The 16,548-nt window shown below is 31.5% G+C and overlaps 1 protein-coding gene across 1 annotated transcript in view; it reads left to right on the plus strand.

Moving 5' to 3' along the window:
* LOC139501968 (repetitive organellar protein-like) overlaps positions 1-16,548 on the plus strand; it is a 103,487-nt gene that overhangs the window by 77,798 nt on the left and 9,141 nt on the right. Inside the window, exons 22-36 of the mRNA XM_071291281.1 lie at positions 1,921-1,990; positions 2,479-2,537; positions 4,349-4,391; positions 4,832-4,976; positions 6,645-6,700; positions 7,173-7,207; positions 7,711-7,780; positions 8,087-8,165; positions 9,147-9,187; positions 9,710-9,785; positions 10,109-10,161; positions 11,252-11,333; positions 11,815-11,960; positions 12,629-12,723; positions 15,096-15,195. Of these exons, the coding sequence (XP_071147382.1) occupies positions 1,921-1,990; positions 2,479-2,537; positions 4,349-4,391; positions 4,832-4,976; positions 6,645-6,700; positions 7,173-7,207; positions 7,711-7,780; positions 8,087-8,165; positions 9,147-9,187; positions 9,710-9,785; positions 10,109-10,161; positions 11,252-11,333; positions 11,815-11,960; positions 12,629-12,723; positions 15,096-15,195 (1,150 nt within the window). The remainder of the gene's footprint in view (positions 1-1,920; positions 1,991-2,478; positions 2,538-4,348; positions 4,392-4,831; positions 4,977-6,644; positions 6,701-7,172; positions 7,208-7,710; positions 7,781-8,086; positions 8,166-9,146; positions 9,188-9,709; positions 9,786-10,108; positions 10,162-11,251; positions 11,334-11,814; positions 11,961-12,628; positions 12,724-15,095; positions 15,196-16,548) is intronic.

Raw genomic sequence — 16,548 nt, forward strand, 5'->3', positions numbered from 1 at the left:
CCAGGGTTTTTTAATTTGTTGGTTTACAGATTTTCACCATGAAAAAGTCAGGTTGGTCGGGGAAAAAAAGAAAAGAAAAGAAAATCTTTCAAGACAGAAAATATCCTTAAAAAATATATTTAACCTTTCTATAAACAATATGTTTGGTATGCTATTTTGGTATCATTTCTTAAAATTTAGTTCGATGAAATATCATTGCTCAGCTGTCATTTAAAACATCGCATGACATCGTCTTATAATTTCCAAAAAGGGGGGTTGTGTCCTCAGACAAAGACCAAATAAGATCGTCATTTCAGAAACAAGAAAAAAAAATCAAGATCTGCGTAGCTCTTTCTCAATTTCAGTAAACTTGGTGAATAATGGTCTTCAAGCACGAATACTAATAAAGAAATGTCATACGAAAATAAGTTTCAACATTTTTGTCAAAAACGTAATAGACTCGTCCACTGGAAAAACAAGGATATCAGGTTCTTCAGTTGTCATGCATTTCCTGTTTTTGTGCCCCATTTATGGGTTTTATGTTTTCTGGTCTGTGTGTCCGTCTGTTTCTTTGTTTGTTCGTTCGTCCCGCTTCAGGTTAAAGTTTTTGGTCGAGGTAGTTTTTGATGAAGTTGAAGTCCAATCAACTTGAAACTTAGTATACATGTTCCTTATGATGTGATCTTTCTAATTTTAATGCCAAATTAGAGATTTTCCTCCATTTTCATGGCCCATTGAACATAGAAAATGATAGTGCAGATGGGGCATGCGTGTACTATGGACACATTCTTGTTTTTATATCCAATTGGAAGATTTTTATGCCCCACCTACGACAGTAGAGGGGCATTATGTTTTCTGGTCCGTTCGTCCGTCCGTCTGTTCGTTCGTTCGTCCGTCTGTCCCGCTTCAGGTTAAAGTTTTTGGTCAAGGTAGTTTTTGATGAAGTTGAAGTCCAATCAACTTGAAACTTAGTATACATGTGCCTTATGATATGATCTTTCTAATTTAAATGCCAAATTATAGTTTTGACCCCAATTTTACGGTTCACTGAACATAGAAAATGATAGTGCAAATTTCAGGTTAAAGTTTTTGGTCAAGGTAGTTTTTGATGAAGTTGAAGTCCAATCAACTTGAAACTTAGTATACATGTGCCCTATGATATGATCTTTCTAATTTAAATGCCAAATTATAGTTTTGACCCCAATTTTACGGTTCACTGAACATAGAAAATGATAGTGCAAATTTCAGGTTAAAGTTTTTGGTCAAGGTAGTTTTTGATAAAGTAGAAGTCCAATCAACTTGAAACTTAGTATACATGTTCCCTTTGATAAGATCATTCTAATTTTAATGCCAAATTAGAGAATTTATTCCAATTTCACGGTCCACTAAACATAGAAAATGATAGTGCGAGTGGGGCATCCGTGTACTGTGGACACATTCTTGTTTTTATCTGTTATGCTTCAGTACAAATGTTAACATCAATCAATTGTATGCAACAAAGCATTGTTCATAGAATTGAGAGTTCAGTGCATTGATTTCATATCAATTCTACCAGTACATGGGAAAAACAGGCAAGTTTATTTGTATAAATAGAATTCTAATTTATTTGTGATATCCATTTTTAAGTCTTGACAAGTGAAAACTCTTTTCCATAGGAAAATTCAAACACACCAGAACCACAATCTATTACAAAGGGACCTTGAATCATTAGCAAAATGGGATATTAGATTTAATGATAAAAAATGTTATCTGATGTCAGTGATGACCATCAAAGTCTCAGAAAACTATGAACTAAAGATTATAAGGTGAACAATGCTCCTTGACCTTGCTCAGAATATTCATGAACAAATTTGTGAATACCTAAAATTAACAACACAACTATCGGGTTTTTTTTCCATTACATTTTTTATGTGTGAATTATATTGCGTTTTTTTTTTTCAGTGCGGTTTTGACAAGTGGACCAACAAAGGAAACAAATTCTATTCTTGAGAATTTTAGCAGTATTTGTAAGGTAATTATTCTGTTATTATTATTTGTTAATAATTGCTGATAAAGTATATGTTCATGATGGGTCAAATTGGCCAAAGATTTTTTTTTTTCTCAATCTGGCCAACTATATATTTTAAAACAAAATACTGTGGATTCATTTATTTTTGTGGGTTCCAATTTTTGTGGATTGCCGAAAACTTGTCTTTTTGTGGATACGTGATTTCTTTGTTTTGCCATATTCTGCATACAAAGTGATAGTAAATTTATAATTTGTTGAATATTTAATTTTGTTGTTCACCTGTATCCACGAAAACCATAAAAATTGGTATCCAAGGAATAATTATTAATCCACAGCAGTTGTAGGGAAAATATTAATACAAAATAACTTCATTTTGGCACATCACATTATAAATTATGATGATATGGCTACTTGATTTTTCCTTGAGCAAAAAAAACCTTCACAAATGTAGTTTCTTGCTATTTAGATAATGACTAACTTTATCTTTCCAGAAAATAGTTGAGAGCAACAAAGATCAAGAGGAAGAAGAAGAAGACAACTGTTACAATAGGCATGTGTCTTTTTATGCAATTAATATAGTCTTAGGTTCCTCTTAGTGTTGATGAAATATAATTATACCCCCGCTTTGAAAAAAAGGGGGGTATACTGTTTTACCTCTGTCTGTCCTTCCGTCGGTCGTCCGTCCCATGAATATTTTTCGTCACATTTTTCTCAGGAACTGCATTACCAGGATTTCTGAAATTTGGTTTCAGGCTTGATATAAGTCAGCTATACTGTGTGATGCATTTTCAGATTCATCACTCGACAACTTCCTGTTTACCGAACACTTGTATCATTTTTACACCTGATAGCCAAGTTGAAAAATTTTCGTCACATTTTTCTCAGGAACTGCACTACCAGGATTTCTGATATTTGGTTTCAGGCTTGATATAAGTCAGCTATACCGTGTGATGCATTTTCAGATTCATCACTCGACAACTTCCTGTTTACCGAACACTTGTATCATTTTTACACCTGATAGCCAAGTTGAAAATTTTTCGTCACATTTTTCTCAGGAACTACACTACCAGGATTTCTGAAATTTGATTTCAGGCTTGATATAAGTCAGCTATACCGTGTGATGCGTTTTCAGATTCATCACTCAACAACTTCCTGTTTACCAAACACTTGTATGATTTTACACATGATAGCCAAGTTGAAAATTTTCGTCACATTTTTCTCAGGAACTACAATACAAGGATTTCTGAAATTTGGTTTAAGGGTCAATATAAGTCAGCTATACCCTGTGATGCGTTTTCAGATTCATCACTCAACAACTTCCTGTTTACCGAATACTTGCATATTTTTACACTATTAATATTATCCACTTGCGGCGGGGGTATCATCAGTGAGCAGTAGCTCGCAGTTTCACTTGTTATTCCTAAATTAGGAAAATATTTTGTCATATCTGAAATCATGATTATTGCTGCTTCTGAAATAAGTTAATTTGTTTTCCTTTATTGTATAAACACTTTCTTTTACTTTTTTTTAAAAGGGGTTATACTCTATGCAAGAAATATAGAATTGTCAAGTAACATAATTGTATTATAGGTATTGGGAATTAATAAAATCTATTAAAGAAAGGAAGTGGGAGGTATATAAGAAAAAATAAACAATAGAAAGATGTCTATAAATTTTTTAACAGCTTTGAATCTTCCTCTGTCCTCAATCAGCTGGTTTGTTTCTGTTTGTTACTATAATCAAAATTTTATGTCCCATTAATGGGCAATATTTTTTCTGGTCCGTCTGTCCATTCGTCCATCAATCTGTCCCACTTCAGGTTAAAGATATTGATGAAGTTGAAGTCCAATCAACTTGAAACTTAGTACACATGTTCCCTATTATATGATCTTTCTAATGTCAATGCCTTATTAGATTTTTTACCCCATTTCATGGTCCACTGAACATAGAAAACTGTAGTGTGAGTGGGGCATCAGTGTTCTATAGACACATTCTTGTTTTGTCCTGTGATAAATACAATATTTCATGTGTGTAATTGTACTGCTTATGATGATGATAATGACACAATCTAATGGAAACACGGATCTAAATTCCATGCTATGCTTACAAGGATCTGGTTCTAGTTTCTGTTCTGAAACATCACATCAGCCGATTAAAATACTGCCTATAAATTTCTTAAGGTGTGTAATATCATGTCAAAACCTAGGGATCCTGATATATCTTGAACAAAAGAGCATTCTATGAATATGAACAAATGATGACAATTAAAGGATATTAATTTTCAATAACTTTCAATGTAGTTTCTTTGTACTGACAATCATTTACATAGCTTATTGATTAAAATCCTTTTTGATATTACAGTAAAGAAGCTGAAGTGCTAAAGAAGAGTAATCTTGCTACTAAGGTATCTTTTACAATGTCAGATGCTAGCTTTTTATTTTCCATTTTATGAAGCCTGTTAAGACTGAGAATGTAGACTTGTGAAGTCAATTAGAGAGTATACAATCATCCAATTTCATTCTTATGTGATTTATTTGTAGTAGAGAAGAGTTTATCTTATAATCAAATTAAACTTTGTTAAGGCTTTTGATTTTAATATAGTAAGCTTTGAAGCACCTTGTCTTTTATCTAATGCCTTTCAAACATTGTATTCTGTTTAAAAAAAAGTCATCTATAGCTATATGTGTATTCATATTGAAAAACTGGCTGTAATTGTTGTTGTAATTTTAGTGGGAAAAGGGAGAGGGGTCCTTCCATTGAAAATTAATATATTCAATCTTTTTTCTTTTTTGTTGTTGTTGAATTTAATGAATTGTAATACTATCTGCTATAACTATTTTTTAGATTGGGAAGGAAACTCCATATGTTTTGACAAGAAAATCTCAGAAAACACCAACCACTCCTGGAAATATTAGAAAGTTGTACAGATCTTTGGATATCTCAGTTATACAAACTCCAAAGACTCCTGCTTCTGTCTACAGTGACATGGGTATTAATTTAACCTATATCTGAATGCTGATATTTTCTTGATGGCATCTACTTGTCTCATGTTTAGTCAATTTTACATTAGTCTTTTTTACACTTATAATTGCTTCTCATGGTTGTATTCTGCACATTGAACTGCTGTTTTCTTTCTCATTGCAGTACATTCTTCTTTTAGATGCATTTTTTACAGTAAGTGGTTGATACTGATAATAGTTGTATTTGTTAATGTTAACAGATTTGTTAGCTCACCTGTCCCGAAGGGACAAGTGAGCTTATGCCATCACTTGAAGTCCGTCGTCTGTCGTCCGTCGTCTGTCGTCGTAAACTATTTCAAGAATCTTCTCCTCTGAAACTACTGGGCCAAATACTTTCAAACTTTAACTGAATGTTCCTTAGGGTATCTAATTTATAAATTGTATCCGAAATTTTGATCTATCAACAAACATGGTCGCCATTGCTAAAAATAGAACATAGGGGTCAAATGCAGTTTTTGGCTTATAACTCAAAAACCAAAGCATTTAGAGCAAATCTGACATGGGGTAATATTGTTTATCAGGTCAAGATCTATCTGCCCTGAAATTTACAGATGAATCAGACAACCTGTTGTTGGGTTGCTGCCCCTGAATTGGTAATTTTAAGGAAATTTTGCTGTTTTTGGTTATTATCTTGAATATTATTATAGATAGAGATAAACTGTAAACAGGAATAATGCTCAGCAAAGTAAGATTTACAAATAAGTCAACATGACGGAAATGGTCAGTTGACCCCTTTAGGAGTTATTGCCCTTTATAGTCAATTTTTAACCATTTTTCGTAAATCTTAGTAATCTTTTGCAAAAATCTTCTCCTCTGAAACTACTGGGCCAAATACTTCCAAACTTTAATTGAATGTTCCTTAGGGTATCTAGTTTGTAAATTGTATCCGAAGTTATGATCTATCAACAAACATGGTCGCCATTGCTAAAAATAGAACATAGGGGTCAAATGCAGTTTTTGGCTTATAACTCAAAAACCAAAGCATCTAGAGCAAATCTGACGTTGGGTAATATTGTTTATCAGGTCAAGATCTATCTGCCCTGAAATTTTCAGATGAATCAGACAACCTGTTGTTGGGTTGCTGCCCCTGAATTGATAATTTTAAGGAAATTTTGCTGTTTTTGTTTATTATCTTGAATATAATTATAGATAGAAATAAACTGTAAACAGCAATAATGTTCAGCAAAGTAAGATCTTCAATTAAGTCAATTTGACCATAATTGTCAATTGACCCCTTAAGGAGTTATTGCCCTTTAAAGACTTTTTTCACAATTTGTTCATCATGTTGACTTACTTTAAAAAAATCTCCTTTGAAACTGCTGTATCAATTTCAGCCAAACTTAGGCTAAATGAGTTTCAGAGTATCTAGTATAAATTTTATATTTTATTTCCTTGTATGTCAAGAAACATAGCTCCTATGGCTAAAATAGAACATAGGAGAAAATGATTATTTTTTTTGACTTTTGAAGAAAATAGGACGATCCAAAAAACATTTAAATAAATTGAAAAGCCAAAATAATCATTGATGAGAGATTTAACCAAAAGAATTAAGGTGAGCGATTCAGGCTCTTGAGAGCCTCTTGTTTTAAGTTGTTAAAAATGTCATTACTATTGATAAGAAGTTATTGACTTTTCAGATCAAATCCCTCTAGATTTATCAGGAATATTTTCTTCTCAGAAGTCGTTTTTGATGGTAAGTAGAAAAGTAATAAATCTAGCTAAGAGAAATTATTCTTAACACAAATTTACTGAGTAATGTCTTTTGATACTATGAAAATTATTAAGACTTTAAAGACCTTTTAGCACAACAATTATGGTCCTAAAACTCTTCATGTGCTTGCTACAGAGTTTGATACCTTGAGAACTCCCCTTACAATTTCATTTGTCAGGCAACTCACATTTTAATGGGCATTTGACCATCTTGTTAAGTTCCATGTTATTATGTATCTTTAATTTGCAGATTTTTGCAGGAGTAAATGCATTCTTACTGTACAAGTTTACCATTTAAATTTAGCACATATGTGTCAAGAGATTAATGCCATTTCTGAAAGATACCATTTGACATTGATTAAGGTAACTTTTTCTTGATATGTATTGGAAAAACAGCTACATAAGATATTATCAAATCAGCTATTTATACATGAGAAATTTGCTTTTTTTTTTAGGATTCTGGCGATGAAAAGGAAGAAGAATTGAAAATGTAAGTTTAGAAACATATTTTGATTAATATTTAATTTCCCATGAGGCACTTTTAATCAAGTGTTATTTCTTTAAGAAGGCAGCAAGATTCTAACAGAAAACCAACTAGTTAAGTATCATTTTGGTATGGGATACTCGAGTACACAAAATACAGATCAAGTTTGAATTTTGGTTGCACCACTTCAACTATTCTAGAGTAATGCCCCTTTACAAATGGAAAATTGATGAATATTTTTGTTTCTGTTCTCTAACTTTAGTTTGCCTCAACCAAATATTATAAAACATATACACAATAATTATTACAACAACATTCTGATCAAGTACACATTTGGGTATCGTCATATTTACCATTCTTCAGTTATGTCCCAGTATAGATTCATATAATATGCAAGCGGGGGCATCATCTGTGTCCCATGAACACATTCCCCATTTGTTCTTTCTATGATAGAATTTTCACACATCTGAAACATCAACATACATTTTGTACTATCATTTGTCTTTTAGAAACAAGGAAGTCAACAAAAAGGGTCGTACAAAGAAAAAGGATAAGAAGAATGAAAATGAGAAGCATGAGGTATAATAAAGGCTAGCCTTTGTAAGAATCAAGAAACATAATAAATTCTCAGATTAATTGGAGATATCCAGTTGGTGAATTTACTACTGTTGCATTTTACATTATCAAAATTTGTAGCATCACTAATTTGGAGTAGTATATCAAGTCATTGAAGCTGTGCCAAAACAAGCCTACATTCTTGCAAACAATAACAGAGCTGTGGAACTCCAAACAAAATTCAAATAAATTGACCTAATGGGAGAAAATGGTTAACATTTATGTTAGGATAAAAAGTAAAAGATTTTGACACTCACTTCTTCTTTTTAGGTAACATATAGCCCTTCTTCAGCTATAAGTAAAATACTATCAAGAAGTCTGGCATCCTTTGACTTGAATGAAAAGGAAGGTGAGTTTTTATAATGAATTTGTTACTGTTGAATAGCTTTTACAACTCCAATTAAAACCAAAAAAAATCCCATGTAAGGTGATTCCTGTTATGTTCTGCACATTTTCTGTTGCATTTTTTCAGTAACTTCAAAATCAGAGCTTTCTTAAATTTGTTATGATGTTTTTTTTTGTAAGCAATATTTGCATGCTTAATTTTACATTTGAAAATTTTAATCTTTTTTATTAGGAGCTGTTCTCAGCTTTCTGAAATACGACATTAAGCTTCTTGTGAGAATATGATACCATACTATACATTCACATTCATTGTTCCTAAACATCCTGTTTACCAAATACTTGTATATTTAAACATATCATGGTCATGCATTAATTTGTTGTTACATTTTCCTCAGGAACTGCCCATTTCAGCTTTCTGAAGTTTTGTCTCCACAATAATTTTTGAATACATAGCCCATACTACTAGGGGGTGTTTAATGACATATTTGCCTTTTCAAGCGTTTAAATAATTTATTTGAACCTTATAGTGATCAATACAATTTGAGACAACAAAAAAAACATAAATATTGTAAAACAATAAAATTAGATTGAGGATGATAATTAATGGATTTTAAATTGTTTATAAGCCTGAAAGCAATTTAACAAGCTGGTTGCCTATGGATCAGTGGACAGGAAATTTGGTCTTAAGCTTCATGTTAGCATGTTATACTTTGGGATGGGTTGTCAAATCCGTCCTTCATTGACTCCCTGTTTTCCTATGTTTACATAAAGGTACCATCTTGTTCTGTAAGTGGGGGTAGTATTGTTTATGTTTATGTATTTTCTGTTGTTGACAGGTTTTGGTTTTTTTTAACTTGAATGTGGTGTATTTTTGTTTGAGAAAAGGGTGAAATTTTTTTTTATGAATGAATAGCTATTTTCTTTTGCTTTAAGGCTTTTTAAAATATCCAATAACAGGAAACTAATTGTGTTATAAATTTTTCAGCATTAGACACAGCAGATGAGAATCCAACATTGTCTCTAGAGGTACAGTTATTGTATTTTAAGTGATCTTTAAACTTAAAAATGAGAACTAACTTATTGCTATCAGTTCTTTGGCCTCAATTTTATCATCTTTACTGATGTAATTGTGAAACAGGAACATGTATACAGTAACCATATTAGTTTTAATTGATACTTCTGAAGATTTAGCTCAATTGTGATATATAATTGGAATTTTTTCAAAGGCTTAAATGAAATCCTTGTCTGATGAATAAAAAAAAAACAAGTTTAAAGGTATAAGATTGATTTATTCAGAATTCTTTTTTTTTAAGATATATCGTGTATAAATGTATATATAAATATTTTTCATTCTGGGCAAAAAAATCAGCTAGGCATGACTGGTAATAATTTTATTGAGTAAGTGTGACCCTATATCTATGTTGTTCATTTCAGTTTGTACATGTATATATTGATTAGTAGAAAATGTTGCACATCAATATAAGATGTAAAGTACACAATGAATTAATTTACAATGATGCAGTATTTTTGTAATTCCATGTATTACAGGATTCTCAGGAATTCCAGATAGAGGAGATAAACAGGAACAAAAAGAAAATACTAAAATCAGGTGGATTAATTTCAGGTTAGTATTGTTTGTAAGCATGGTTTAAGCAAATATTTATGTGACTGACTGGCTGTTGTCTGATATTTAATAAAAAAACAAATTTAGAATAATTATCTGGAGACTATTCTTAATGTACAATTCACCTTAATTACAAGAGAAAAACAGTAATAGTTATAACAAAAGGCTGCTTTTAACTAATTGTTTCTATTTATATATTTACCTATTTTTGATTTATAATAGATGACAACACTTGACCAAAAAATATTAAATGCATCACAGCCAATTATCAGGAAAGCTGATATGATAGTTAGATTAGATATGTTTTAATATTATGTTTGCAGGTCCATCCACTACTATCAGGCCGTCAAAATCATCATTGAAAAGAAAATATAGTGTATCCTTTTATGTAAAAAGGAAAAAGAAAAAAAACATTGAAGGTCCCTTATCTCTGAATTTTGTTTCTTTTCTATACTTTTTATTGTGTAGGGACATCCTATTGATTTGATTTTGTAGATCATTGTAACAACATGAGAAAATGCTTTCTGACTCATTGTAAACGCCCTTGTGTTTTCATATTATTTATAAATTTAATTTCTACAAATGTGTGTGCAGGATTGACTTAATCTTTAGCCTAGTGTATCAAACATTGGTATTAGCTAAATCTGTACTAAACATCTTGAATTTAGAATTAAGAGTTCTGGTTTGCTTGAAGTATGAAAAAAATCTTCTTTTGGACTGCTATTTTTAAGATGGCCTGTTGCAAGGTTTAATGCCTGCCTCCATCCTTCGAACCCTGGTTCCCAAGTGGCAGTCCAATTTTCAGTCCTTAATTTTGTGTTCTCACTATGCAGAACAAATCAATAAATGAGTAAGGCTGAAATTTCTCCTAAAATGGAGATTGTACTATACCTGATAACCATGATTGACAATCTAAAATATTCAAATTTAGAAACATCTTGTCTGTCTGTTGCTTGTTTTATTCATGGTTGAGAACTTATAAAGTATCAAATTAAAAGTGCTGTATTCCTATTTCATATTTAAATTCAATTTTAAGATCTGTCGATCTGAAAAAAAAATTGGCCACACTTTGTTACTAAGATGTATATAGGTTGAATATGCATCCTTAGAGAAAAAATATGATGACTCATGCCAATGATGCTAATGTCATTTGAAGCAAGAACTAAAAAAACTTAGCCAAAAAATAAGGCAAAGTTGTGATTTTCATCATGATGATTTGCAATTATAATGTCAACATGGCATCTTTACTATTGCAATGTGTCGGAGTTTGTTAAGATAACAGATTTCAAATCAACTGAGTTTGACTCATCAGGGTTAAAAAGAAGGCATTGAACAAATAGTAATTTGACTATCCAAATTTAAAGAAAAAATAGGTTTGACTGTTGTGTTTATGAAGAATGCTCTCATATGAGGGTCTGTAATCTTATTTTAAGAGCTTTATGAATTATTTCCTTAACTAGTAACAGGCTATTATGACCTCAGATCTAGAAAGTTCTCAGGATGATGATGATCTAGATAAAGCCTACATTCCAAGAAAGTTATTCAGAGGTTTGTTCATTATATTAGTAATGAAGTTAAGATTATGAAAATTGAGGTTCCAAATGGTTAGTGAACTAAAGAGTAAAACATAGAAACTTGAAGACACAACAAATACTTCATTTTGGAGAGGCAAATATTGTCTTAACTTCTTTAGAAAAATAAAAATAGTTTGTCAGGTAACACAAAACCAAAATATGTCAGACAAGTACATTGCATAATATGTATGAGTTTAAATAAATTGGTTTATGACCTGTTACTGTCATTTTACATTTCATGCAATATACAGGCACATTCCTTAAATATAGCCTACTACTATTCATTATCTTCAGACAAATAATTTTATTTCATTTTTTAAACTTTTTTGTGTCTTATTGGATTTTTTTTTGGGAAAAAAACATTACTTTTTGACTACCTTGATTTAAGATAACTTTTTCAAACACAGTTATATCAAAGCTTGCTTTAATAAATGTGGGTCTTTCTATTATTCCAGAGCAGAAATATATGGTGGAAGAACAAATGTATTCAAGTGATATGGTATCAGATAGAAGTAGTGAGATACTGTTAGATGTAGATCCTACAACAGAGGTCTCCACTTTACTCAAAGCTTTTGGCATAGATGTTCAAAGACATATAGGTGTAAGAACTTCAGTTTCATAGCATGTAATTGCTTAGTTGTTTCAATGTGTATCGTGCAACGCATCTCTTATATAGTTGAATTTAACTGGTTTTTTTCACATTCATTAAAGACTAGAAGTAACATGGTATACTATTGTCTATCTGTTGGTCCAATCATATCTTGTGATAATTAGAAATTGGCATAACTTATCAAACTTAAGTCAGCTTTAGGAATTTTTGTCAGATGTTCAGACTCCTTGGTTTTTCCTTTCAAAACAGGGTTAAATAGTTTGCCACATATTGCCCACTTTTCTTTTCATATAAGACTTCAAAAGCTCATAAAAGGACATTACCAAAATTTAAGCAGATTCTAGATATCTTTTCTTACGATTTGAGACCCAAATAATGCCAATGCTAAATATAAGGTAAAAGTCCAAATCATATTGCAAAAAGAAGTTCTATAACCTACCAATAAATACTATATTTATATTATTTTGTTCCTTAACTTATGCTCTTCAATATTATTGAGGATGAGCTTCATTTTGCTTATAAAATTTGCATTAATCCAGGACTTTGTAATTTAACCTCTTTATGTCTTTTTGGTTGTGTAGTATTACTATTTCATCGTCTCTTCTTTTTCATTCAATCAAAGATTTGTTTTTTATTCAATTGTATTGTTACTTTGACAGGAAAAAAGACATCATTTGGATTCGCTTACAAAGTCTGTTTTGAAGTCAACACAAAAACAAATGAATACAGTTTGGACAATGCAGCAAAGGAAAAGGTATAATCAAATTCCTGATTAATAAAATATTTGTATCTTACCCTTCTTTTCTAAATTTTAACCCCCATTATTGGCAAGGCACCACCTCTCCCATTGACTTGCCTGGATTTGTTTTAATCCTGAATTCTTTTTTAAATAAGTCATATAAAAAAGGGGTGTCAACAAGTATCTAGATGCACACAAAAATTAGCTTAGATTATACCTTCATTTCAAAAGTAAAGGTATTGTCACTGGTTTTGATAGGGAGTGCATATATCTAATATTACTGGTCAGAATAAATACATCAATTTAAGCATATGTTATACAACAGAACTAATGATGCAATACATCTATAATACTAAAATTAAGAGGTCCAATTTGTCAGCCGTCATCACGTAAAAACGACGAATCAAAGAATTCAACTTTATATACAACTAATATAGTACAAAGGTGTAGATTAGAAATTACACCACTCCAGGCCCTTTTGTTTTCCACGTAATTAATATTGCCAATAATTACGAAGTTCCGGGTCGATTCCGATACCGATACCAATAGTATAATCACCTGTTACCTATTACCTTATATGTACGTTCCGCATCTGACAGGCGCACCACCAAACGGTGTAGTCAGGATTAATATGCTATATACACGGGTCATAATCACAGGGTTGACACTACTAAATTGTCAAATTGTTACCTACTAATTTGTACTATATACTATTGTAGTATTTTAATCCGTAAGACTTTCTAAGATAACAATACGAATACTAAAAATCTTGACTAAAAATAAGTTTCAATTTGTTAGCGGGCATGACGTAAAACAGTGAATCAAAGAATTCAACTTTATTTATAACTAATATAGGACAATGCTGTTGATTAAAAAATACTCTATTCCAGGACCTTTTATTTTCCAAATAATTAATATTACCAATAATTGATAAGGTCCAGTTCGACGGGTTCAAACAGAAAGATTTGAAAGCAGAGAAAATTGTGTATCTTATAATCGGCATGACTTTATCAGATGACAGTACTTATACTAAGATAAGGCTTGCACATAGTTATATACTTTAATTCAGTCACGGACCCGCGATATCACGGGTGTGTTCTAGTGTATACAATAGATAAGTTATTGAACTTCTAATAGTAATTTTTTGTTTAGACAGGATTTTTAAACAACAAAATTTTATATTAATTAAAATAAATTTTCTCTGTACCTGAGTTTTTGTTAATTTTCTATAGGTCTAATTGCATGTTTTTTCCTCATTACATGGCTTCAAAATTCCCGAAACAATCTGATTCTTGGGTTTTATCCCAAAGACTAGTTACTTCATTTAGATATGAAAATTATTTAACTTTCGTTGAATAAATCTTAAATATATAAAGATGAGAAGAAATCAACATCAATTGGTCACCCTGCTGCCTTCAACAATGAGTAAAACCCATAATGTATAGTCAGCCATAAAAAGACCCCAAAATGACAAATGTAAATCAATTCAAATGAGAAAAGTAACTGCATGAATTATGAACGAAAAACAAATTAGTATGAAATTCAAAACAGTGTAGCTGTGGCCATTGATTGACACATTAAAATCATTCATTGACTGGGACAATTTAGGTGAACGTTCGTCCCTCTTTTGTATGTAACGACCAATGCTCACTATGTACTTTTTAAATACACTTAAACTATGGGGTCACCAAAGGTTCTCAACACCTAAATAAAGTAATTCGAAAAATTAATCAGAAATAACACGATATTTTGATTTATATCGATTATATAAATCAAAACACAAAGGTTATTCCTGATTAATTTTTCGAATTATTTTATAATTAAAGGCGTTAAGAAACCTTTGTTGACCCCACAGTTTAAATGTCTATCGTAGGTACGTCATGAACAGTGGTTGTTACAGACAAACGTTCACGTAAATTGTCCCAGTCAATGGATGATTTTGATGGGTCAATCAATGGCCACAGCTACACTGTTTTGAATTTCATACTATGATATACAGCAACAAATGAAAAACCAATGAATTACAGGCTCCTGACTTGGGACAGGCACATTCAGAATGTGGTGGGGTTAAACTAGTTTGAAAGTGCCAATCCTCCCCCTATCCTGGGACAGTGGTGTAACAGTACAACATTAGAACAAACTATAAAATAAAAATCAGTTGAAAAGGGCTTAACCTATCAGATGGATACAGAGTAAAAATACTATAACAAAAACAGTAGACCTGGCAGGGTACTTGTACATCCCAACAATATAAAGACACTAAGTACTGATCTTAGAGTACTCACAGTTACTGAAAGCTAGTTCAAAGCCACTAACAAATTATAAAAAAAAATCATGCATCTAATTTTCAATACATTAAAAAATCAATTGAAAAAACTATCTTATAGGTCATCCATTTTGAATAAATATCAGGGTAACATGCTGAAGGAGCTCATGGCACTAGAAAAAGATGTATCAGTCTTAAAGGAAGCAGAGGATAATGCCTTGGTAAGTACAAACCTGTTCACTTTAGTTTCTACCCATCCTAGCATCCAACCAAAAATGCTGTCCCAAGCAAAAAACCTCATCAGTGATTGTTTTAAGTTATATCTTTATTATTATTTTCCTCCACCCTCAGAAATAATCAATTACCACCAAAGGTTCAGGGGGAAATAAACATCTTACTAGAAATGTCAGCTTGAGAAGCATATAATCAAATTGCCAAGGGGCATTATTACTACTTAATAAAAAATGAAAAACTATTTTTGCAACTGGGAAAAATTAATTTTGAAGCAATCAGAGGATATTAATGAAAAAGTTATCAGATTACTTGCAAGGAACATTGGATCACAGTTCTAGGATTAAATTTGGAAATTATAGATTTTAATTCAAAGTGTATTTATAGAATATATTGATGTAATGACCCTGAAATTTTTTAGATTTAATTGTCTTTTTCTAACCCTACTTTTTTCTGGAATTTATTTGATTTAAATATCATTTTATTAACCGGATTTTTGTGACAAAAATGTAGGTTATTGATTTGGGGATGTAAGGCCAAATGTTGTCCGTGCATGCATTTACTCATGAACCGTTCAACCAAAGCTTTTCAAATTTTAATATGTTGTTACAGACAACAAAATAAAGGTCAAGTTCAATAATGACGATTTTGACTTTTACCGTTCAGGAGTTGTGGTTCTTGAAAGATTGAAAAATGGCATTCCCAGTCGTGTCCGTGCATTTACACATGAACTGTTCAACCAAAGCTTCCCAAATTTTAAAATGTTGCTACTGATGACAAAATGAAGGTCAAGTTCAATATTGACGATTTTGACTTTTACCATTCAGGAGTTATGGTTCTTGAAAGATTGAAAAATGGCTTTTCCAGTCATGTCCGTGCATTTACTCATGAACTGTTCAACCAAAGCTTTTCAAATTTTAATATGTTGTTACTGATGACAAAATGGAGGTCAAGTTCAATAATGACGATTTTGACTTTTACCGTTCAGGAGTTATGGTTCTTGAAAGATTGAAAAGTGGCATTTCCAGTCGTCGTCTGTGCATTTACGCATAAACTGTTCAACCAAAGCTTCCCAAAGGAGTAGGTCCGGTAAGGATCAATTTTGGCCTCAAATTTCAAGTTCATCTGACGAATGAATTTGACCTCTCTTTAAACACTTAGGTGTCTATTTCAATTGAATCAATTAGTTTATGTGAAAGATTTTAACTGATTTAGTCATTGAAAACGATCCGATTCAAGCTCAAATATGAAAAATCTACCAAATATGTTGAAAATTGTCACTTTTTAGATAGTTTTTGTCAAAAATGAAAGTGGCCGCATCCGTGTTCATCCAAAATCTTTAT

This window comes from Mytilus edulis, chromosome 1 (genome assembly GCF_963676685.1).
Source record: "Mytilus edulis chromosome 1, xbMytEdul2.2, whole genome shotgun sequence".
In the NCBI taxonomy this organism is placed as follows: Eukaryota; Metazoa; Mollusca; class Bivalvia; order Mytilida; family Mytilidae; genus Mytilus; species Mytilus edulis.